We start from the raw sequence: 25,960 nt of genomic DNA on the forward strand, positions 1-25,960 counted from the left end.
CGTCAGAATTGTTCGATATAGTGAAATTAATGTAATGAGATGATGATGTCATTATACATTATGGTGCGATTTTATATACGTTTGACTGTCTTGAAGTGAACTTATTTCAAAGCTGTCTTACGTATCTCTCCAATAAACTCAAGCAATATTTGGGTAACACCTCATTGCGAAACTCTAACACGAGTGTCTCTCCAATGGCGTTATCGAATATCTGATACGTCAGATTCTTTCGGATGTGTCAGACAAATATGTGAGTTTGGTGATTTAGATCAGTTCTCACGAGACAACGCTATAAAAATTAAATATTTTTTACAATTGGTAAAGAATTTGTGTTAAACATTATTTAGAACCCTTTTTAAAAATATTTCCAATTCTGTAGTTCAGTAATAAGGGCTGACTGGTTTTGCGCTGTGTTTATGAAAACTCAAACTCTTCTATGTTCGACGTTTCGGTAATTTTATTACCCTCTTCAGGACTCTAAAAAGAATCACATATACTTAAAAAGTATTGGTAAAAAAAACATGTGCAACACTCAAAAAATTTTTAGTTTAACCCCAGCTCATTTGTGGTGATGATTATAGTAGGTGGAAGAGAAGTGGGGTGGTCAAAACTAATCAAAAATAATCATATGACGATGGATTTAAAATAAAAAATTGTTTTGAATTAACTAACTGATTTAATTTATTATTTAAAGCATATGTCTGCTAGCAAATCAAATTTGAGCGGTAACATTCAAATTTGTAGCAATTGTTAAATCCGGGAGCGTAATTAAACAGGAAACCGAGCTTAAACAAGTTACTATTCAAATAAAGTGACTGCAAATATCAAAAAAACGTAAAATCACATTTCACGCGTATAAACACTCGCCGCTTCACGTCTTCGACCAGCACTCTCTTGTACGTATCCACTTCAATGAGGCATTCTCGTCGACGGTTAATTCATTTATGGACGGATATATGTGTTCCTTTGTTACAGCAAGGTTTCTGGGAATTAGCTTGCTGACAATAAGTCACTGCAATATTTGCATATCCACATCCAAATCCCAGCCACGTGAAATTTTACGCAGTATTACAGCATATGTTTTCTAGATTGGATGACTATAAACACCGCAATCTAATCAATAATAACTGAGATAGCTCCAGTTAAAGTGCCACTCCAAATTATTTCTGAGCTTATCTACTCGAATTTTTAATTTGATTAATCATATATATTCCTTCGACAAATCCATGTTCTCCTTTACCTCTCCGACTCTTGTCTTTTTGTACATTTGTGACCATTTTGTATAATTATTGTCGATGCCGATACCGCTACAAAAATATAGATGCCAGAAATACTCGTCACTATTCAGCAAAAGTATCAATACTTTCGAAGTATCGTTCTCATCTCATGAATAACAGCTTATATTTGGTGTAGAGTCTAGCCTTATATATTATATGCCCGAAATTTGCAGCTATCGACTTGAAATTTGGCGGAATAGTAAAAGTCAACTGCCACATATGACCCTGTAAAACTTAATCAGGCTTCAGAAAGAATTTCTACATTTTCTAAAGTTTGACTTGACTTTAAAGTGACTGTTTAGAAATCAATTCATTCATTAATATCATAAGTCATGGCTTAAAGAAAAAACCAAACAAATGAGAGGTTATTTTGATACAATGCTAGATGCGCATAAAACATTCAAATTCTCATTCAATTTTTTTTATCATTAGTAAATACCAACTTCTTAATTGTAAAAACTAACAGTATATAAATATTTATTTACAAATTTTCCTCTCCCTCACATTCCTTATGTTTAATGTAATAGGCATCCATTTTCCAAAAAAAAAAAAAGAAGCTTAATGTTTACTTCTATATATACAAATTGCTAGACCCTGTACTTATTGTAAGGAGGCTGTTTTTAAGTACAAACCCCATTTTGCTCATTAAATTAACAAAATATTTGGAATTAATGGAGTCCAAAGGAGAATTGTCCATATAAATCACAAATAAGCTACACTTAATAGATTTATACACACAATAAGATAAAACGCCTGCTCCCAACCCTGTAATTAAATTGGGTGCTTCCAATTTTTCGCAGAAATCAAATGGCACCTTTCCATTATTTGTTAAGCACCTTACTAGTGTCTCAGGTTTGGGAAAAATTTCGTCATTTTGATAAAGCACAATAGATGAAGATGTAACTGAATAGATCTTGGAAGCCTTTGCTATCCATTTTTCAAATATTTCCACAATCTAAATTTTTGAAAAATTAATTGAATGAAAATAATGTGTTTAACAGTTTTACCTCTCCACAAATCAAAGTCTTTGATTCGGAATATGTTACAAGAAATTGTTTGCCATCATTATATATTTCAACTCCTTCCCCTAAAAGTTTTGCTGCCAGCTTCAAATTGGATAACAAAATTAGCTGAGCAAGCTGAATAAGCCGGTTACTTTCTACAAATACTAGCAAGTCAACGTCATCTGGTGGATCAGGTTTTCCTTTCCAGCTTACTTCAGTTCTAAAAAAGTATTTTTAAAGAAACAGTCTTTTTGATTTTAAAACCATCATATCATACCTTTCAGCTTCTGAAAGTTCCACGTCATCATCTATTATTAGTGCCCTTGTACTTGGCTCTACAATTTCTCCAAAAGACATATCGAAAAATATTTCAGAAATTATTACGAATCACTTGTTTACCTACGTTAGGAGACACATAGTTGATGTTTTGGTTCCATTCAATTCAACGATACGTTTCACTAATTCAGTGGGGCACGGACGTATTGGTTCAATTCAATTCAATGATGCGTTTCACAAAAAAATGTTGGGCTCGACTGCTAGGATCATTCGCCCATTGCCGACTTCCGTCGAGGATCTTCGCTTTTGGTCATTGACCAACACGTACAAAGAAGACATAACCAATATTTGCTCAACTAGCAAAAAAACAAATTTGACCGATACCAAAAAAAACCGACACCCCTCGCTTCCACCTCGGAACATCCGGGCCCATCCGGCCTCCATACCGGCGTGAACGGGGAAAAACGACGGGGCCGGCGACGATTATAACTTTAAAACATGCACTGAACACTAACAACACTAAGTCCACACAGTGGAAACCGATATCAAACTTTTGAGGACGAATACAGGGGATTCTGTCGGGAGCGAACGGAGGTTAAACCGCCGCGTGCAATGCTCCACCACAGAATCCCGGACGTATTGGTGTTAGCATTTTCTTCGTTTTTACTTTCATTAGTCTCTTTTACCGGGTGAATTCATCCTCTTTTTTATTTTAATATTAAGCACATAAGTATATTAGAATCGATGGTTTTCCAAGGAGATGCTTTGAATGTTCTACTTTAACTTGTTAAAAACAACTTAAATCGAGCAGCTCAAGCTTACGGACCAATTCTCGAAAGATTCGACATTAGCCTTTCGTTTAAGTGAGAAGTTTTTAAGATATTCTTTTTAAGATTTTTTTTTATTCTATGTGATCTTTTTTATTTAAAAGACAAATTTAAATGGTGTTTATTGATAAAATGGTCGCAATGGTGAAATTTGTATCATGGGTTGACCAACAAATTGACTTGTGGCGTGGGCATGCGCATTCCGAATCTGTCGGCAAAGCGGTACAAAATGGCTTCTATTTTTACGTACAGTGGTTTTGACTGGTCTTTATAAAATTTGATTGTATCCCGAGAAAAATGCGTCATTTACCTTTATTGTAGTGCTGAATACAAACCAGAGAAAATGGATGCTGTAAAAGCTTTTAATCAGGAGGTAAATATGTGTTTTTGGCGAAGTCATATTTGGAGCTCTTTTTAACTCGGCAGGGTCCATTTTGATTAACATTTTCAATTTTAGTTTTTAAAAACATTTCTATTTTCTTACAGCTTTCCTCGTTATACGAGGTGAAGCCTCCGATTTCCAAAGCGAAGATGACCGCACTCACCAGAGGAGCTATTAAGGCAATAAAGTTTTATAAACATGTAGTGCAAAGTGTAGAAAAGTTTATATTAAAGTGCAAAGCGGAATATAAAGTGCCCGGACTTTACGTTATAGACTCAATAGTGAGACAATCAAGGCATCAATTTGGTACCGAAAAAGATGTTTTTGCACCTAGATTCACTAAGAATTTACAACAGACTTTCATTAATTTGTTCAAGTGCCCTGCCGAAGACAAGGTAAAGAAAGTTATTTTAAAGGGAATTTTAGTTTATTAGTTATTATCTTTTTATCATAGTAATTGATTTTAATTACATAATAAGCCTTAAAAATATATATAAACCTTAATTTAGAAATACCAATCCAGCAACCTAATTTTGAATCTTTACTATGTATATGGCAATATTTTAGATTTTTATGTTAAATTACTTGGTGTTATTCATAAAGTTAATATTTTGCTGCTGGTTTAAAACTTCCATTATGTTGTGTTATAGCCATGGAACTGAACCTAATTTCAATAGGATTCCCTTTTCTGTCTTTTATAGGCATAACCAACACCTCAATATGGTTTTTGCAAGGTAATTATCTGGAAATGTCTGGAATGCTAGTTATTAAAACATAATAAACCAACATAAAAAAATATCAAATTACAGTTTTACACATTTTGGCGTCAAAAAGGAACATAAAAGAAGTCAGATAAATTCTGAAATAGCAGTTTTTATCGTCCTATTTTTTAATCTGAAACCAATTTATGACCAGATTGTATCTCATATGTTGCTGTACTGTTCGAAATGTTAATATAGTTCCCCATTTTTTTGACTGACACAAGCTGTGTAAATCAACAGATTCAAAGTTCCACTCCCCCATAACTTTCATAAAAGTTTAGTTTTGCAATTATAGCGACATCCCTTGCAACTCTGCAAAGAAAACTACCCCAATTATTTTTTTTAATAAATGGAATGTACATTTGTTAACACTGCCTGATATCTTGCCACAATTTTTAATATATCTGAAGTGGTTCATAAAAATACTAAATACAGCAATAATTTTATTTGAAATTATTAATTCAGATTATTTTTTATAATTTGATCATCCCTAGGCACTTTGTTTAATATCTGTACCCCAGAGCCAAATTATGCCAAGTCCAAGTTTTAGAAAAATTAGTTCGTATGTTATGGTTTATGAATTCTATATCAATAAATCTTCAAAATGCTTGTCCCAAGGAATCACTCATTAGAACTTAACATATTTTGACTCTGAGGAATGTATGTATATGTAAAACATAAGAAAAACTGATGCCTTCCTTTTTAGAGTAAAGTAATTCGTGTGCTGAACTTGTGGCAGAAAAACCAAGTGTTTCCGCCTGAAGTTATACAGCCTTTGTTTGATCTCGCCGATCCGAATCATCCTATTTACAAAGAAATTGACAACCCAATACAGCAGGCCAATGGAGTTAATCCGTTAGGGGCTGCAGTGCAGGGAGGGATTGCAAAAGGTATGTCATAGTAAGAAAATAGTACTGTGAAAAATATGTGCAATGTGCCAATAACAGATAAAAGGAACTATTAGTCTTGTCATTACTGATCTTCTTTTAATATTATCCTAAGAATTATCTATTCACTACAGTCGAATGTTCACTGCATTATAAATATACTATCAGCAGCATAATAATGAATTTGTTGATATCAATAGAAGATTAATTCAATCATGTGTTTATCCAAGTCTTCATCTTTAGTTCTTTTGCTCATTTTTTGTATATTTCATATAATAATTAGAGACAAACTTTGAGATTGGATAGTAATGTTGAACTTCGAGATGTGGAAAATGGTTTTGTTTATGTTTTTGTAGTTGACCAAACGTGAAATATTTATCTCTAGACACTGTCTGGTATACAATATTTTGGCGAATTCAATATTATTTACATATGTACAGAAATCTATTTGAATTGGAAACAATCCTGCAAAACACTTTTATTCTTTAACAAATTTGAAATTTGAAAAACTTTGCAAAAAGGCAAAAGTTTAATAGGCATTTCTTTTCCAATTTGATCATGTCACTAGATTTACGATTGTTATGAAGAGAAAGGTTTCACGAAAAAACTTTGATTAAGATCAAAGTTAATACAATATAAAATTCAATATTATATGCAAATAAAATTATGTGTCCCAGCATAGATTTTTGATGCTTAATGTAATAAAACAATTTCGGTTGCAAATGCTTAAAGTTTGATGTGTCACACAAATTTTGAGTAAGTTTTGGTACTCAAAAAAATGGTTCTCAGAAAAACCTTTTAAGGAGCTGTAATATCTGAAAGAAAATGATCTTCCTATATAATTTGTTTTGGTTTATTTTGATACGGTTTTTTATATTAAGTTTAGATAGAGAAACTGTGATTGGGATCTAAGTGAATGTTTCTTACCGAACTTTTAATAAAAAATATACACGCAGCAAATTGATTTTTAATGTGTTAAAACTATTTGAGAAAGTAAATTTTTGTAAAAGTCATCCAAGAACTCTTGATGCCATGCGAAATGCGTAGACGTGAGTTTCCTATTGAATGATAATAAAAATCTTTTCTTTTTTACAGGGTGTTTCAAAGATACGCCTCCATACTTAAAACGAATATTACTTGTACGATTTTAATACAAAAAGTTCATATAGACATCTGATGGGAGATGCAAGACCCTGGGTGACAAACTTAAAATAAATTGCTTGTTTTGTTCTAATTCTTTTTATCTCGTAATAAAGCGTAATAGAACAAAAAATACCAAAAACTAGTATATTTAGCGGTGTCATCCGGAAAATATTTCAATGACGTCAGTGGCGCACAATTATATTGTTGAAATATTTTTTTAAGTTTCATACCCTGTATGTAGACAAAGGATTTCCGTCCCTATGTTCATAAACTTTCTTCTAAATCGCCCAGCAAATCACATTTTGAAGTGGAGTATGCTTAAGAAACACCCTGTATACGCAATAGTGTTTTTCAAGTAAGTACTCTTATAAATATGTGACAAGTTATACTGGGATTCGAAGGAGGAACACCGTGAAAGGTAAGGCATTAAGCTGGATTTATAAACGAGGTTGTGCAAAATAACTACTTTAGGCAGTTGGGGAAACACACACTTTCAGGAAAGGCCAAAATTCACTAGCTTTATTGCATTTGTCAAAAATGTGTAAAATTTTTGCCCTCACATTGCAATGTCGAACTAAATCAAAAGAACTACCATCTGTATTCCTTTTTATTGTTAGAATTCCCTAGAAGATTCTACTTCCATCCTCTAATGCGTTGCCTCTAAAAATGTCAATTTTAACTAGAGCTACCTTGCCAAGTTCGGGATGAAGGCCAGCACATTCAACTGAGTCATAGCCCTGAATATAGACATTCTACTTCCAATGGAGGTTCAGCACCATCAGTGTTAATAAATGATGGCGGCTACGTCACAAGCAATGTTAATGTTAATTAGTTTTAAAAAATGTTTACACATACTTTGATATAATATTAGCTGTTAGCTGTTAATATTATGAACTATCTCAGAAAATGCTTTATGGACGCACAATTTAAATATTACTCTACCGTTGTAATAACACCAATTATCAACTTGAATATCTGGAACAAAGATAGTAATAACAAAGCGGTAATGGAATTGTCTACAATAGATATTACTACTAAATATGCATTTACTATTTTTTATTGTGACTATTACTAAACACGATTTTCCTTTAGAGGTAATTTTTTAGATATATTTATAATATTTAAGGTATGTGTATACACTTAAATAAAATTAAATTTGACATGACTAATCTACCAGATTTATTGTACGTAAAGGTTTGTTTTAATTATATTAATATTTTTTAGTTTTATGTGGCCTATATATATTACAACTGCTAGTTGCGAAGAAAATAGCTGACTGAATGTTGCTTTTGATTGGCCAATTGTACTTCGGTAACATGACAATTTATAAAAAATTATAAGTGGAATTACCCGTTTCGATAAATTAATTTTCGGCTTGCGAACATCGTTTGTAAATCCATCATTCAATTAATTCTACTCTACCTAACCTCAAACCGAGATCATACGTGACGTACGTTGAGGTTAGGTGTTATTGCTGTGTTGTACATAATATGTGCGAGTATTGCGGAATAGGAACCCAATAGAGAGAGTTAAAGAGAACAGTCGCATTTGGCACATTGCGATGCGGTTGCATTTGTCTAAATAAGTTGTTCATGATAGGTTCGCCTGCCCTGCAAAAAACGCCCACCAAGGGAAACCAGTCGGCCAACGAATCGGTACACGGATCGACTCCAAACTTGGTTAGTTTGGTATTTATACGTTTTCACTGTGCGGCTTTGGACGATGTCACCATATTCCGGATGTGTTGTAGTGTCAATGCCACTCGATCGTTGACGCATGTGTTCCGCTTCGAAGTGAAGCTTAGAGAAATATACAAAAAGAGAGGTCTTTTCTTCGTGGCGCTCTTTGTCACATAGTTTTCATTAGCCTCGCCGCAGGCTACTTATAGAATCGATGCTTTCAAAAGTTGCGGGAACTCTACACATATCTTAAAAAAATTTTTTTTTAAGTATTATAAGCAATTTAATTCAATATTTTGGGGCTGTTGGCTAACATCTGAAAACAGAAGCAAAAATACACTCAGAAGACTGTCCCAATAGACATTTGGAATAGTGCTGTACTGCTTCAACAATTTATTAATTACGATAATTTTGATATCCAACCAATATCAACTCAACTTTTTCACTTATAAAATTGGAAAATATTGCATATTTGCAACCATAAAAATAATTAGCAGCTATAAATAGTTATTGAATTTAAATACTTCATTTTAGCTTTATTATAGAATTATAAATAAATAGAAATTTTTAACTTACCAAGTGAAGAATAAAAAAAGTTTTCAAAATAAAACGAAACGAAATTGTGTTCCATTTCCAGAACGAAGAAACAAACAAATATTTGTTGACAGTTTTAACTGCAAAAGCTCACAACCACCATTTTAAAAGCTCTCTTTTTTATTATTTCTCTATGAAACGATTGTCGTATTGCAAATTTTCGTCTATATATTTTTATATTCCTGTGTTGCGAATTGAAAAAGCCTCGAGGCGGTCGCTGCCAGATTACAATTTAAGCCCTTAAGTAATTAACCTTTTTTGAGGTTAGGTTGGCATTCTGTAATGTAAGATTAAATTTCTATTAAGTTTTGTAAAGTTGTATGAGTTAATAAGCTTGAAAGTTGATGCCTGCCACCTTAAATGTTTCACTGTTTCAGAAACTCGCATTCTTTCGTTTTTTTCAACCAATTCTGTTTTTTGTTTTTTTTTTTTTTTTTTGTGAAACTCAATTATTAATTATAAGGCAATTTTATTTTATCACATTTCAGCGGCAGTGACTGGTTTTTATGTAATGTCTTTTTCTTTTCAATTTTGAAATTAAAAAAATTGATGTCTTTCTGGTATGAATTTTATAGATTTCTTTTGCTTTTTTGATATTTAAAAACTTATCATTGCAATTCATAATGGTGTGATTTCTTAAATTTGAAAAGATTGTATGAATGTTATTAATTTTTTATCGCAGGAAAAAGCGGACTCTCCACGAAGTTTAATGCATAAACACTTAGGCGCAACTGCGGTGTTCAAGCTTCTCGCGTTACCAATAATTTTAGATGCATATAGTCACGTATTTTCAAAAATTATTTTACATTAGACTTATCACAAAACATAAAAATAAGAATCAAACCCAATAAGTACATATTTATTTAGGCAAAGTGTCTATTGAATAAAGTATTTGTAATAACAAATTAAATATGCCTTTCCTAATTAAATATGTGAAAAAGAAATTGTTGAGAGTTAAATCTCTTAGCCCTGCATACGTCATTTTACATTTCTGCACTGACATTAAATTTTGATGCAGTTACGCCTGAGTATAAAGGGAATTTATTTACACGATTTTATGAATAAATAACCCTGCTAGCGTTTCAAAAGCTTTCCAAGAAGAATTGAAATTTTCAGTTTTATGTGGATATATGGTTCATTAGTAGTTCTTTACCATTTTTTTGTCAGTGTAGAATTTTGAAGTGCATTTTTTCTTTGAGATTATTTAAGTACCAGGCAATGTCCTGAAAAGTACTACTAGTGATTTTTCAATCGCTTTCAAGTGATACTCCTCCATTCTCAAATTTACTTTATTGCAATGGCCCTGGACACAGTTTAATTGCCTCAAACAAAAAATATTCTGAAGGTTAATTCTTACCTATTTATAAACATATTTGTTATTTTAATAAACTGAGTTTAAAGAGAACTTATTTAAACTGCAGTGTAAAGTTACAGTTGGTGGAACGGAACAAGTAGCATATTATATTAGATTGATTACTGTTGAAGTTGGACATTAGGCACGAACCACGAAACGAAAATAAAAGTTATGACCCAATTAAACAACTCTTAAGGAAACGGATGATAAACCACTGGGTTTATTCAAATATTATTGAAATATCAAGTTGAAGCTTTATAATTCTGCGACGCCTTACATATAGAATACCATAATTACAAAATTTACTCCAATTAACCCTCCAAATGAGTAGTTAGTCTTTAGTGTTAATTAGTTAGTCGGTAATTAATCTTAAGTTCTTCGACCAGTGTATTTTTCTTGATGGAGTATGTTGTGCAATATTGTTGTTATAATTTGTTCCCTTGGTAATTGTTTATGAAATTTGTTGATCGAATGGCGTATTTTGTTAATCTATGTGTGACATCTTCCAAGCAAGTAAAAAAAAACTCAAACGACCGAACAACTTATTTAGCCAAAGCGCTGTCTCAGCACCTTTACGATTGAATATTTGATCAAGTATTTTAGAAATATTAGTCAAAATTGCGGGAAATTGAATAGTGTTAAGGTGGTAATTTCGTTTTCAGAATTTGACGGAGCCCGTTATCCAGCAGCTTCAACAGCTGCAACGGCTGCTCGCGAAAACAGCTGATGCCGGCGGAAGGTCCGAGCAGCAGGTGCATTTTGACAAGAAATTGCTCGACTTCGATTATGGCGACGACGAGGAGGAGGTCAACCCTTCGCCGAGGCCGCAGCCCCAAAATGCGGATCCCGTTACGACAGTAACGAGGTACGTCGAGATTTTATTCGTCGACATCTATTTTTTTTTAACATAAAAAGGGTCTTCGCTTATACTCGTTTTCGTTTTTCAGTATTATCCAATTATATTTTTTTTTCTATTTTCTATTTTTGTTTTGTTTTAACTTTCTATTTTCGCCCCCTAGTGGCCATCTGGCGACGTTTTATTTCTTTTAGCATTTTGTCATTTTACTTGTCCTGAAAATCTGCGACCAATATCTTTTCGACCACCACGTAGAATATATTCATTATCTTTTGTTCCTTTTAGCTTGTTCAAAATAAAAAAAAAAGTATTTGTTCGAACGATTCGTTCCCGCTATTTGCCACATAGCAGCCTCAAATCTAACTAACTAACTAACCCAACTAAGGCAACTGTTTATCATAGGGTTTTTTCTAGGTTGTTTCGTATCTTCTAAGTTTAGCTTGCCAATTTCGGATTGATCCATATTTTGACGTCTTCCTTCCAATAAACCAAACCAAATGGTTTGCTTAATGTATTTTACAGAATTACTTACAGCTATTTTGGACCATTGCCTTTTAATTTAGCAAAATACTAAAACTTTCTATGATTCCAACGATTTATAGAAAAATTCTATAACTATTCATTAGCGGGTTTTTAAAATAGCATGAATTCTATCATTTTTCAATTCAAACCAATTCATCCCTTTACGCAAGATAATAATTGTCCGACATATCTTACCACAAAATGAGCATGTGTTTGGAAATGGAACGCTTTTCTACACCTATCTTCAACGGTTTTTAAGACAGAGTTTTTTTTTAATTTTTTTTAACAGCTTCAATAAAATGTTTTGTTTGAAGTCGTAAAAAGAGAATTAAAAACAAAAACAAAATTTTAAACTAATTCGGAAGGTAAAATTTGATATGGCTGCATTGTTTTCATATGAATTTTGTTTGCCTTTTAGTGTAAAAAAAAACTTCATTCTTTATCATTCGCGATTCGGTGCCTTTATGAATTCATCTATTCTTTAAACCTACCTTGCACACAATATATCAAAGTAAACTATGAAACTCACATAAAAGCGGTCTCATGGAATTGTAAGATCGCCTATAATTTAATTCTCTAGCCATACGATTTTTTTTTTGCAGTCTGCTGACGAACCCTGAAGTACTTAGACAACTGCAAACGCTGCAAACGTCGTTGACCGGTATGAATCCTTCCGCTGAAATGGATCCGGACAAAATAAAAAAGTTGCACGAGATGAGGATTCAAGAAGAAGAGTTTGACCGGCACCTAGCGCAGACCGTCCCGGTAAGTGTTGATCCTTGCGACGCCGAAGACCAGTCTAAACCTGTGAAACGAGCAATAAAAAACATGAAATTTAACCAACCAATAAAAAGTTCTTATAAACATCGGTCACGCTTTTTCTCCATGTACAGGGTGCTAAACTCAAAAGATGGTAGTTGTTTAATAATTTTTACCATTTTCGGTGACATTGGCGTATCAACCAAAAGCAAATCGGCAACTGACGACGAAAAACCTCGGTTGCCGCGTTTGTGGTTTGTCGCATCATATTAAATGCCATTGCGATCAGTTTGTGTTTAATAAACGAGTGTGTAGAAGTTTATAATTTGTTGCCTTCTATACTTTTCCAACATGTGCGACGTGGCGTTAGAACCAACAAACGTCAAATTACCGTCACTGTTTAGAAAAAAATTTTTTCTATTCCTTAGTCTAAAATTCCCCATTGTGGACTGGTCAGGTCTGCGAAAAGGGTCACTAGGCTATGATATTTTGGCGTTTGTCAATTGTCGCCTCGCAGGTCACTCAGTGAATGTATTCATGCTGTTTCGGCCAAATGTTCAAAAAAGGGTACAATTATGCTTTATTCACCTGTGTCTTGTAAACATTTCCAAGTCACCAGCAAATTTTCGTTCTCGGAGAATAAATGCTAATTTTTTCTTAGTAACATAACTAAAGAGATAAAATGTAGCTATAGAGCAAATATTCAGTATTCGTTTTTGCAATTTGAAAATATCTGGTGCCTTTCTAACCCCAAAAGCCAGTTCCATAGCTTATAGCTGACAAGTTTAAATGTGAGTGAAACAATCACCTTTAATCTTTTGACAAGTCCATGGAAACTGCTCAGTCTTGAATGAAGACATGAAATGTGATAATCCCAGCATAGGGTCTATATGTATTAACAGCAAATTTATGATTCCTCATTGGAATCATTTTTCTATCATGTCAAACCAGCAAAGAAAGTTGTACAAAAAAAACCTACAAACTCCAATTTTTCATTTATCCTATCATACTCAAACAACCCATGGAAATGTCAGACAGCATAAACAAGTCCGTCGTCCGCAAACTGACACACCAGGCCCAGTGGAAGTTGGTTGACCCAGTTGTTGACACGCAAAACAAATAGGAAGCATTTTTGAGTACTCACACACATGGAATTATCAGAATTTTTGATATCTTTCTACTAGTTCGATGTCCTTGGTATGTATGTATAGTATGCATTCCACACACTGTGCACATACTCCAAATTAGGTCTATTGTGGTTTGTATAGGTCTTTTTTATGAATTGCGGTGTTTTTGTATATTAAAGATGAGTCCATTTTTTCATAAAATATTAGCGAGTACTTGTTAGATGCCATTTCTTGTTTTTTTCTTTGTACTAAAGTTTCGATAAACTCTTGGTGTTTGTAGAACTTGCCGTTCGCGTCGGAATGCGATTTTCGACTGAACGTCAATACTGTGTCAGTGTCGTCGGCCGGACAATACTACCAACCGCCGCTGCCCGCCGAAAACGAACAGATGCACTCATACAAAACACTGGAGTACGACTTGGGTCAACACGACACCAACGCGAATTATTCTATGAGCGAAGTTCGCGAATCAAACCAGGGCAACGATGTCGAGGTAAAACTAAACTCCCGATTTATTTGTAACTAAGAGGTTGTCATTACTTTTATAAATAATAAATAAATATTATAACTAGAGAAGCGATAAAATTTACCTTGGGTTGAAAGTTATCCACATTGTTGAACTGAGAAATAGTTTCGTAAGACGATTCAATACAAAGAAAATTTTCTGAAATGTAACTAAAATTAAAGGTAGCATTCTATGTACATAAATATACAATAGGACTAAGCTATACCCACAGTGACGAACCGGTGTGACAAATAATTAGGCTTGAAAAGTCTATACTTTGAAAAAGAGTTATTTGTTTCATATGTTATATGTTGTTATTGTTTTTAGTAGACCTACAAACTAGTTTAGTGAAGGAAAGATGTTGTTAGCTACAATAGTATATTAGGCAACAAATTTGGTAAATGTTATTTTAGTTACGTGTTTGGTTTGACACTACCCAAGCGAATGATACAACTCTTAGTTTTTGATGGGAAAAATTTTATTTTAGTATTTATATAGTTAGTATGCAGGTTGCTCGAAATGGTTAATTTAAAAATAGCTTTCTAATATCTGATAAATTATTTATTACTCAATTCCTAAAAAAAATGCTACATTTGCATATGCTTGCCAATTAAATTACATTTATTTTATAGTCTTTGCACATATAGATTAAACGAATTATTTGCAGCATTTTATAGTATTATTATAGTATTTTTTCTGCTTATTTCCAGATGCTACATAATAACTATATGGTTTTAACACTGTAAAATTAGTCTGCCACTAAAATTAATTAAAAAAAAAATTGGTGGAATAATTATAACCTATAACCAAATTAAAGGTCATAACGCTGGACCACGACGATTCACCCTCGGCCTCGCCCGACAATCGCCACAGCAGAAGCCGAAGGCGGAGCCGATCCAGGTCGCACGATCGTCGCGACCGCGACAAAAGGTCGAGACGGTCGCGGTCTAGATCGAAATCCAGACGATACAGGTCTCGATCCAAGGACCGCAAGGACAGGGACAAGAAGGATAAGGAAAAGGAGACCGAAAAGGAGAAGGAAAGGAAAAGGAGGGGATTGCCGTCGATCAAGAAGGACTGCTTGAGTGGTAAGTTTGGTTCTTTCCAGTGTTGATTGTTGTTGCATGGTACCTTTGTCAAGGGCCCCGAGAGTGGCAGGTTGTTTATCTACCTGTTCCGTAGTGTTTAGTTTAAAATTAGTAAAAATCAAGTTATTATTGTGTGTGTTAAGTGGTTCGAAACTTTTTTTTTGTGGAAACCGTCTCACGGACTACACTGTTTACCCGCGACACCAGTTATCACGCTTTATAGAGAATTCTAACGTTCCAAGTAGAAATGCGAGTAATCCTATTGTAGATCTTTGTTTTGTTACAAAATTTGTCTTCGATAGCGGACGACGGGAGGATTCTTAGTGTCCCGGACTGAGAGCAGTGTCATGATTTTCATCAGCGATAGGGATTGTAATAAAAATAGTTATAGTACAGTAGTTTTCAGTTTGCTTTCTGTACCGCAGTGCAGAGACCATTAAAGTTGTTTCAATTGGACTCTCCAATGTCCAATATTATACTGTTTGAAGATTATTTCTTCCACGCCACAATCTGGCACCATTCATATCTGGGAGGCTTCCCCTAACCGCCAGCTGGGGTGGAGTCCGATGGATGACTAGCAACTCCACCCTGTATATAAAAGTTAAATCCTGGGTTGGTAGTTTGAGGGGCTGTTCATATGATTTTTTTTATGCAGTTTGCAGCACGACCCTCTGGGTGGGCCACCTCTCAAAGTTGGTGCACCAGGACGACTTGTCCAACACGTTCGGCGAGTTTGGGGAAATCGTGAGCATCGATTTAATTCCACCTCGCGGCTGCGCGTTTATCGTGATGAATCGACGACAAGACGCGGCCAGGTGCCTCACCAAATTAAAGAACTACAATTTGAGCGGCAAAGTTATTACAGTGAGTAGCTAAATTCAGGTCCAGGGTATATTTAGTGTTCCTGTCCTGCACAACAGTTTTGTTGGTGTTCTTTGAATTATCATAATATTTCTTTTTTTGAAGAGAGTCGTAAGATGCATATCAGATCGATATAATTTATTCACCATTAAAAATAGGGACACTACATGGCGTTAAGCAAAAATCTCTGCCATATTGCAATTAACTTCAGTATCGTTTAGATTTGATTGTGATAAAGGCGGAAAGCGCTATTTTCAAATTTAACAAAAAGTTTTGTAGTTATTGCTGTCCAAATATTATAAGAATGTATAATGTATAATGCGAAAAGAAGTTGGTCAATCTTTTTTTACATACAAAGAAAAACAGAAATGTTAATGTCTTTCGATAATATTACTATCTGCAGCCAGTAGTTGAGAGGTTTGGTGTGCGAAGACAACTTGTAAAGTTACCTGATATGTATATGCCATTCTGCATTTGCACAAACTGATTTTAGGAGCTTAAGAATATAATTATTTTTATTATTATTATTATAATCTCACAGTGTATACTACAATTTCCAAGTGTAAGCATAAGTTACAAGACCCATAGGTTTAAAAAAGTTCTATATGTCAAACCCACAATTAATTTATTACATTGCTAATTTGTAACAATTTAATCTTAATTTGAAAATTGCAACAATTAAATTAAACTAAAAAAACGATCAGGCAAACACGTAAGAGTTATTCAAAATATAGCCTTTGGCTTCACTACAAAATATCTTTAATTTTCAACTTGTTCAATTAAGTTTATCACAGATTGAAAAGAGCCTGATCTTTAAAGTTGTGCTTATTAAGTTCAGCGGTGCATTTTTGCAAAGATTTTTCTAAACCCTTATGATTACCTCAAAAGAATCACAGTATCAGCATTGCTTTTTATTGTACCCTGATTTCAAACTGTCAGTTTTGACATTTCTTGCTTTGGACATGATGACATTATTCTGTCTGAATCATGAAACACCTAAAAAATATATGTTTAGCGGGGGAAGGTTATTATTGAATTTGAATGAATCCTCGTTAGCTCGCGTGGGCACCCGGCAAAGGCGTGAAAGGTAAAGATTTCAAGGACTACTGGGAGGGTGACCTGGGCGTGTCGTACATACCGTGGGTGAAAATCAAGGAGGACGTCGACCTGGATCTGCTGGAGGACGGCGGCATGTTCGACGAGGACACGCTGCCCGCCTGGATGAAAGCGAAACTCGAGCAGATGAACAAGAAGAACATCCACGCGGACCAGCCGCCATTTTTGACAGGCGATTCGTCGAACGCGTCGGCGATCGACACGAGCCAACCGCCGCCCATGGCAGGAGCCGGCATGCTGCAGCCGCCGCCACCCTTATTACCGCCAGTCTCTCCGTTCCTTTTCAACAACAGGATCTTGGGCATGATGCCGCCGAACATGCCGGTCGGCGTGCCGCCTCCAACGATGCCGCCCCCTATGATGACCAATCAATTGCTCGCTTACCAAGGCACGACCGGTTTTATGCCGCCGCAAAACCCTGCGACGAGCATATCGGATTCGAGCCTGCGCACTCTTGGCGAATCATTGATGAGCATCAGTTCGATGCAGGCGATGCAGCAACACCCGCCGCTGAATATTCCGCCGCCTGGTCTGCCGCCGCCGATACACCACGCGCAACTGGACGACGCGCAGATGGATGTGGAAATGGAGGACGCCATCTACGATAGACGGGAACGCTACGTCCCTCTCAGTGAGCAGTTGCAGTCTGCGATGCAGCAGGCGGTCGGTTATCGAGGCCGCGAGAGGGATGAGGACGAACGGAGAGACAGGCGCGACGACCGGGGCAAGAGGCGGAGCCGAAGCCGAGATCGAGACCAAAGGTTCGTTTGTGGAGTTATTATTTGCTTTTGAGGTTGCTGTTATAATTTCGATCTATTATTTCTCTTAGCTTTAAATCACTCGCAACCAATAGAATAGTTAATACTCCTAGAAGGCTAGTAGCGAGAGAAATTCCTCACGAAGAAGGTATAATTGGGATGCTGGGAATTGTAACTGTATTAGAAATTTGAACAAAAACTCAGTAAATTGTACACGAGAAAATGCAGGGGGCGCAATTGTTGTCTTTAATTTTAAAACTAGGTTTCTACAAAAATTTCTAACTGATACAAATTCAAATCGTTTCCGCTTAATGCTGTTAGCCCTATCTTTACAAGGAAAATGATAGGGGCGCGTTCGAACATTTTCATGTCCATAGCTCCAAAAAGGCTTAATGCATTGGAATAAACACGAAATGTTTAAAAATTATTTTTCCTAGATTGTTAATGGGATTACTGACTTTGCCACCAGGTAGAGCTTTTGACATTCGTTTTTCTTAGAAATTATGTTTGACCGCTAAGTCAGTCAGTACACAATTGTTGGAAACAAACTAATTTTATTAACTATTGAAGGAGTACATTGTGAAAAGCCTAATTATCCATTTTGCCTTACACAAATTTTATTTTAATCTAACCCAACACCACGCATTTTCATGTTTTCTGATGCCCTTCAAAGTTTAATTACTTGCCTTTTTATTTAGTTTTAATTTATGAAATATCTATTGCATTAAAAAATATACCGATTATTTCACCACACATTTTACTATTCAAGTAATTCACTGATTAATAAAATTCGTTAGTTTTATAAGTAAACTTGCACAGGCTACTGTAATACTTTTTATAAAACTTCTGGATTCCTTCTGCGTCGGTTTTTGTTGAGTCGAACTAGTTTTCTTTTGAAACTATTTCAGTCAAGCTCTGATGAAGCCAACAGGATGATTGGCGAATCTTTAGTTAATTCTACTCAACAAAAACCGACGCAGGAGGAATCCAGAAATTTTATAAAAAATAAAATTCGTTATTGTTCTACAATTGATTAGTTTAGTAGTTAATTATTAATAGGTGAATAAGGGATACTACTAAATATTTAAGTATGTCACAACAAAGAAATGTCAGCTGTAAAACATTACTCAGTTTTACCAAGGTTAATGTGAGGAATTTTTTTAGAAAGGGAGTTGTAACAATCAAGTAGTATTTACGCCCGCTGGTGGCCAGTTCGGAATCTCGAAAGTAATTTCTAGCATTTTGTCTTGCCCGATTTTTTTTTTGCATTTTTAAGAGCATACCACATTGTTCTTTATTGATTATTTACTTACCCGATATACAGATTTCTTTTCTTAGTATCCAGGAGGGGAGGGGAGAAGTTTTTAACAATATCAAAGAAACCCAAAACTAGAGTTTCAATATTTTAAAAAAATATTAAAAAACTTGTTATTCAGTTTTCAAATGTCTCTTTGCATCCCTCATATTGTTTTGTTTCAAAATTACCGGTTAGCCATAATTTACTAACTCGCTGTCGCATTGGAATCAGGGAACGCGAAAGGGGACGCTATGACAGCAGAGATCGGGACAGGGACCGGGATCGTCGCGAACGGGACCGCGACCTCAGAAACCGGGACCGGGACAGACGCGACCGAAACAATCGGTGGGCACCACCCGAGCGCAGGGACGGGGACGCACGCGAGCGCCGTGATCGCGAGAAAACGCTGAATGATAGATTGAAGGAAATGGCGGGCATGAACTTCGACGACGAGGAAAAGGAAAGAGCGGACAAGACGAGGGAAGGGCGGGACGGGTCGCGGGAGCGTCGTCCCAAGTACGAGGCCGGGTTGGACGAAGATTTGCGCCCCCACGGCGAGCGGTTGAAATTCGAGCCGCCTCAAGAGAGACACAACCAGTCTCCGCCTCCGTCGCTGGTAGAAGCGACCGATGTCAAACAGCACGACACTGACGTGGGAGTAGACGGCTTGCAGCCTGTTATACGGTAAAGACGGTCAAAAATACTTTCCTAAATGAATATTGACAATATATTGTATGTTACAAATGCTTAGTCCCTTCTATCGTTTTTTATTTTACATTTTAGACAAAAACTTTAATGCAAAAGGGTTTGATGAGTATATTGTACGTACCTTTTACAAATCTTCTGGATTGCTGTCGGCTTCTTCAAGGCTTAACCGAAACCGGTACGCGTTCTATTCTATACCTGCTTATATATTTTTTGAAGGGCGCGGAGCTAAAGGATGGAAATGAACATTGTCTCTGATAACTGAATCCCTTATTGGTGAAAGATTGTTTCGTTGCTTATAGATTGCTATATACACAGATTTACACAGGTACGTGGGAGAATTTCAGTTTTCTCGAATAAGATTTGATGTCTGGTTTCGTGACTGTATTCAGCAACTGGGCTCAGAGAGCGTTAAGACTACCACAAATAAACCTATCAGCAGTTGCCAAACACAATCACGAAACCGGACATCTGATCTTATTTGAGAAAACTAAAATTCTTATACCAAAGAAAAATCCGGGAATCCATTAAAATCTATAAGCAACCAAATAATCTTACCCACGGAATAAGTCGTATAATAATAATAAGCTTGATTGTCACAAGTCTATTTATTTGCTAAGTCAAATGTAAATTTCGAATACCTAGAATGTACCAATAAACAACATAATAAAAATCAACCCAAACAAAAGTAACCATATAAAGAACTTTATATAAAAAAAAAACAAAATAAAATTCAAAACCAATAAAAAATAAGTGTCTACATTAATCAACTGAAACGTAAAAAGCAAACGGAGCCAGTGTTAGATCATTGATATCTATATCATTACAAGCACAATTAAAAACGCCCGTTGCTTGAAAGAGTGGACTTCTAACCAAAAATTTTCTAGAGAGTTGAAAGAGGTAATATTTCAAATGTTTCTCCTGGGAGGTTAAAACCGATCTGCAATAACAAGAAGAAGCAGTATATAAGAGATCTGCATAATTTAAGTAAAAATTCTACGATTAATTAAAGTCGGTAGTTCAGTCGCAACATTATTATCAAAGCATTTCTTAGAACCTGGAAGAAACTTTAAAAATTTCCCTTGAACTCAAACTGAATAATACATTTATTGAAAATAAGCTGCCATGTAAAAAAAAAACATACTCTAGATCTAACATAACTGAAGTAAAGTGACTGTTCAGCACTATAAATCCTAACATTTACAACGCACCCTTACAAGTTTGATTGATATGGTTAGCAAATGGAAGCTTAATGTCAAATAAAACCCTCAAATCTTTGTTTCGTTTTAATTTTATATTTCTTAGAAAATAATCAAAAACAATGCAACCAACCCTCTTCGAAAAACTAACAGAAAAACATTTCTCAATATTCAATGGCAATCTGTTGAGTTTACATCAAGAGTCAAGCATTTGAAGATCCCTCTGAAGAAAATGACATTCATCTTGATTACGGACAGCTACAATATTTTCATGTCATCTGTAAATAGTAGTAATTTACTTGATATACCATATTAATATAAATGGAAAATATGGGAGAGGCTGAGGGGCTTATTCATGCCTCCTTAAACAATATATACCCAGGTACAGAGTGGAATGAGTGCCAGTTTTAGTTAAGCTCTGAAAGGAAGCCAACAGAATCATTGGCGAAACGTCAGCAAGTTCGATTCATCAACAACCGACGCAGGAGAAATGCAGAAGATTTCCAAATAGTATTACAGTAGCCTGTGGACATTTCATACTTATTTATATACAGGTTTTTTTTTTAAATTTGAAAGTCCTTTTTAGCCTTTTTACGGTGCTTTTCAAGAATATACATCTTATTTTTTACATTAAGACAAGAATTAGCTAAAAATAAAATTGTCTTTTGCTTAATTATAGCAGTTGTGGCATATATTAAAGATTATTGTTTAAAATTCGATAAGGGAATGATGAAATCAGCGTTTTTAAGCAATAATATACAGGGCGTTCAATTAAAAAATATAACTTATATACTATGCTTTTTTGTATTAAACTATTTTGTCTTATTTTATTATGAGATAAGAAAATTATGTTATGTTATTATATATTATATTTTAAATAGAATCTTTTGCATTAAGCAAGTCCTCCCGATTTTGACTTATTTTGAATTTTGTCAAAAGTGACGTTTGCAGGTTTAAATATATCTGCTTTCACCTATATTTTCTTGGTATTTTTAAATTTACTTTACACGAAATCAAACAACACTTTAAAAAAGACCACAAGGGAAAAAGAACAAACAATCTGAAACCGTTACCACCATCAATCCATCAATGGAGAGGATTTGTTACGATGCTAGCGACAATAAGTTTGTTCGTGAATTTAAGATGCACATCTGATTCTTTTCTTTATCTATGATACAAACTGACAATAAAAAGCGTACAAAAGCTTAGTATTGCTAGATTAATGTCGCGCTGCCAACGAGACGAAAAGCGATGTATGTAATTTTTATTTATTTTTTTTTTATTTCGTCCACAGCGTGGAGCACTGTGCGCTGCCGCCGGTTCACGGCGAAGCCCCCGCCGATGCGTCTTCGGACTCTGCTCCTGCGTTCGACCCACAGCACAACTATAATGCCGATTACGTTGCGTTGGCGGTCGAGCCCGAATTCGTCCGTCCAAATATGGAAATTCCTCCCGTATTCCGCGACGAACCCGTGCCGAACTTTGACGAACCTCCGATGCTCTTCGGGGAACCCCCTATCGACTTTGAGGGACCCCCGAGCTTCGAGGGTGCTCCGATGGATTACCCGCCCGATTTCGAAGGCCCTCACCCTCACCGCGGTTTCGACGGTGACATGGACAACTTTGAGGGGCCTCCGCGACCTTTCGACGGGCCACCTCGCAGGTTCCGCGCCCCCCCCGGCAGATTCGGCGGTCCACCGAGGGGTTTCGATGAGTTCGACGGCGGCCCCCCCGACAGATTCGACGGCCTCCACCTTGAATACGACGGAGGACCGCCTCCCGACATGTTCGACGGGCCGGCCATGGGCGGACCGCCGAACAGGTTCAGGCGGGGACGGCGGGATTTTAGGGACGACAGGAGAGGCGGGCCCGATTTTTATCCGCCCCTTGAAGATTTCGGACTCAGAGGTCCTCCCGGGCCCAGTTTCGGACCGCGTGGGATCAGGGGTCCGAGAGGCTTTTTCGGCGTGCGAGGACTCAGGGGCAGAGGCGGTGAGTGCTTTGTTTACGATAACAGCGACCAAATTTATTTTTTCAAAGTATACTTTATAGAATGCAATACAAAGTATGTTATATTACAAAGAGGAACATAAACTATATATCACAACCAACAGTAAACAAATGTTTTTTGTATACAGATTTACAAGCACAAAATCAACTGTGTTAATATAAAAATCTCTTCTTCTTTTATACGTCCATAATAGTTTATTTTATGGAAAAATTTTAATTCAAAAATTGATTCCCTATACTGTGTCAATAAAAACCCAAAATTGCTAGTCGGAATTGACTTAAAAAAAGTTTGACATGTTTTCGATTTATTTATCTCAAACCTTCCTTTAAAATAAAAAAGTTGAGTGCTGCCGGATTCTAATGGCAACTATTTTCGTGGAATGCAGCACAGCCAACCAAACCAAATAAATTATTCTGGAGATCTAAATAATAGTGGGCAGGTCTTTTTGCCACTCTAAAAACTGGGAAAACTTCTGGTTTGGTAAAAAAAACTATTTTTGAATTAATACAACTGTATTGTTTTATATGGCAATCTTTGCCATCAACATCACCTTTATTCTTGTTTGAATGGTGTGTTTTGTCACACATAGTTTTAGTACCTTTAGCAGTTTCAAATTTATGAAAATGATGAATGTACGCAATTATAGTTTGTCAAACGAAAACACAAATTGTTAGTGAAGTAGAGCATTCTCGAAAACGATTTATTCGATTAGAAAATTTCTTAAAATAGCAAACGCGGCAGATCTTTTTGTGGGGTAAATTATTAGCCCCAGATGAAGAAGCGTAAAAAACGAAGCAATTTCGTTTAGGCAGTGATGTCGGCCATGTTGAGAGAGAGACATTTTTTTTATTTACAGTTTTTGTCTTTTCATACGGGGTTCGCGAGATATTTGAAAATGATAGTTGTAAATCGCTATTACTGATACAAATTTTTATATTTACCAAAGTTTGACGTGACTTTGAAACCGTTTATCCGACACGTCCATGTTCCGTTTCAGGCTTCAACCCGCGGTTCGACGGTCCGCCTGATTTTTTCAGAGGTCCCCGAGGTGGAATGCCTCGCATGTTCGACGAACGGTTTCCCCGAGGACGCGGGCCCCGATTCGGCGGTCGGGGCGGCGGTAGACACGGTCCGGACTTCGACGGCGGTCCGCCGCCTTTCGAAAACGACGAAGGCCCGTCGCCCTACGACGAGGGTCGGCCATTTAACGACGGCAACGCGCCTGTCTTCAATGATGACACACCATTCGGCAGAGGTCGAAAAGCGGGCAGACGAAGCAGCAGGTGGGGTGGCGAACCGGACGAGCAAAGCGATGGCAACGGTCGAGGACTGACGGACGAAAGGGTCGAGGCACCGTCAGAGATGGACGCGGTTGGACCCCAAGAAGAAGTAATTGCGTTGAACGAGGGCGGAGGCACGCCACTCAGGGACGAGATCCAAAACGAGCCGGTCATAGAGGAAGATCGTCCGCCTTTAGCGGAAGGGGTCGCGCCGCCCGCGGAATAAATCGGAAACTTTTGAGTTTGAACTTTATGGGTTATATGTTCACATAACCTCGAGGAATTCCTTTAAGGTTGAAAATTTTTGTTTTATGACATACCCGATGGCGAATTGGAAAGGGCACGCGGCCCCTATCTTTTACGTTTCTCGATTGGCGGATAAGATGCGTTATCGCATCCTTGAATTTGAATTCCGTTTTTTGAGAAATAATCTTATATTACAGATGGTAAAAATTGAAAAATTGAGATAAATTCTATTCTTTTTCGTAAAGCAGTTCTTGCCCTACCTGTTAAAGGCAAGTGGTGGGGGAGGTGAACATTTTCGGAAATAAATGCTAATGAATGCATTTTGTCAGTTCAAGCAGCAGTTTTAGTTTTGTTGAAAGGGTTTTTCTTAGGGCATCAATGCAGACCTGAACAGATTTTCTCAAACAAATTAAATGCAATATCACTTTTATGCCAACAAAAGCTGCTGAAAACCACATTTACATATCTTATTCCTATCCCAACTAAGGAATGTTTTAAGTATTCTTGCCATAATTAAATCGCAATTTTCGTTCTTTTAGCAAAATGTATGTCAATTTACTGTCAAAATACAAAAATTATGTTGAAAATGTCACTAATAATTAACATGATCGATTATTGTTCCATCTATGTAAGTGTCAAATTAAGATTGCAACTATTTATGGCGTATATTTTGTAAAAAAAAAGATGCTTTTTCCACTTATAGAAGTGCTTGATAAGTTTAAGAAAATGTGTTCAACCATTCTAAAGTTATTGATATTTACACCAATCACCTCCCAGCCCTCTAGAAGTAGAGTAAAAACCCTTTACATGTACATATTCTTATTATTATTTCTCAAAAAGGGGGATTTAAAATTCAAGAATACGATTGTCCCCTGCCCGCCATTCTAGAAACTTAAAAATAAGTTCCGGCATTTTCTCTTTTTGAAGATGTGGTGGGGTGTCCTTTATGGGCCACCCCGTACCCCAATTGTGGATTTATGAGGCGGTTCCTCGGGCGTCGTTTGTTTTTGTACAGTTTGTATTAAAGAGGACTTATATAGTAAGAGAAGGGCAAGACCGAAATAAAGTGGCTTCGATCGCGCCTTTGGAAAATAAACGTATTTATTCCCCCCATTCTGAGCTTTTTGAGTTTTAAAACCCTTACAATGTTACATAATCTGGAAACGGTAAGTAAAGAAATAATATACAAACATCAATTTTTCTGCATTTAAAAATAAATTTCCATGTTTCTAGACTACTGGGGGTTATTGTGTATACACTTTTAGAATTTACATGCCACTAAGATTAAGAATAAATTAGTAACAGAGGTAAAACGGGAATTAAGTGCTGGGGTTTGCCCCAAATTCACAGGTTGACATTTATAATTTTTGGCCGGGATTTCCCCAAAATTTGCCTCTTTTGCGACCGCAGGTTAATCCTCCATATTTCCTGGCATATTTAACATAA

The 25,960-nt window shown here is 36.1% G+C and overlaps 2 protein-coding genes across 3 annotated transcripts; one reads left to right on the forward strand and one right to left on the reverse strand.

The window, feature by feature from the left end:
- Window positions 1-676: 676 nt before the first annotated feature.
- On the reverse strand, window positions 677-2,922 carry LOC132702018 (uncharacterized). Of its 2 annotated transcripts, XR_009618842.1 has the most exons (4): window positions 2,559-2,922; window positions 2,285-2,501; window positions 1,364-2,232; window positions 677-1,307 (listed from the first exon to the last, which is right to left on the reverse strand). XR_009618842.1 is itself a non-coding variant. In XM_060670414.1 (3 exons), exons 1-3 carry the CDS (start codon window positions 2,636-2,638, stop codon window positions 1,849-1,851), a joined length of 681 nt encoding a protein of 226 aa, XP_060526397.1. In that variant the 5' UTR covers window positions 2,639-2,922; the 3' UTR covers window positions 677-1,848. The 2 variants fall into 2 exon arrangements, 1 of the variants encoding a protein (XP_060526397.1); XM_060670414.1 differs by having other exon boundaries at window positions 677-2,232.
- Window positions 2,923-3,600: 678 nt separating this feature from the next.
- Window positions 3,601-24,496, forward strand: LOC132701758 (SR-related and CTD-associated factor 4). The gene is made up of 13 exons (XM_060669930.1): window positions 3,601-3,757; window positions 3,871-4,161; window positions 5,234-5,417; window positions 8,157-8,236; window positions 10,847-11,049; window positions 12,165-12,327; window positions 13,729-13,941; window positions 14,771-15,041; window positions 15,697-15,905; window positions 16,959-17,779; window positions 19,305-19,757; window positions 22,272-22,969; window positions 23,986-24,496. Exons 1-13 carry the CDS (start codon window positions 3,728-3,730, stop codon window positions 24,492-24,494), a joined length of 4,125 nt encoding a protein of 1,374 aa, XP_060525913.1. The 5' UTR covers window positions 3,601-3,727; the 3' UTR covers window positions 24,495-24,496.
- The last annotated feature ends 1,464 nt before the right edge of the window (window positions 24,497-25,960 follow it).

This window comes from Cylas formicarius, unplaced genomic scaffold (assembly GCF_029955315.1).
Source record: "Cylas formicarius isolate icCylForm1 unplaced genomic scaffold, icCylForm1.1 PGA_scaffold_5__7_contigs__length_24384050, whole genome shotgun sequence".
NCBI classification, from domain to species: domain Eukaryota; kingdom Metazoa; phylum Arthropoda; class Insecta; order Coleoptera; family Brentidae; genus Cylas; species Cylas formicarius.

Excerpts from the sequence above, each read along its gene's own strand:
- LOC132702018 (XM_060670414.1), bottom strand. The coding sequence starts at position 2,638 with ATGTCTTTTGGAGAAATTGTAGAGCCAAGTACAAGGGCACTAATAATA. Across the intron at positions 2,502-2,558 it reads GAACTTTCAGAAGCTGAAAG|AACTGAAGTAAGCTGGAAAG; the intron begins GTATGATATGAT and ends ATACTTTTTTAG. Across the intron at positions 2,233-2,284 it reads AGACTTTGATTTGTGGAGAG|ATTGTGGAAATATTTGAAAA; the intron begins GTAAAACTGTTA and ends TCAAAAATTTAG.
- LOC132701758 (XM_060669930.1), top strand. The coding sequence starts at position 3,728 with ATGGATGCTGTAAAAGCTTTTAATCAGGAG. Across the intron at positions 17,780-19,304 it reads AGCCGAGATCGAGACCAAAG|GGAACGCGAAAGGGGACGCT; the intron begins GTTCGTTTGTGG and ends CATTGGAATCAG. Across the intron at positions 22,970-23,985 it reads AGGACTCAGGGGCAGAGGCG|GCTTCAACCCGCGGTTCGAC; the intron begins GTGAGTGCTTTG and ends GTTCCGTTTCAG.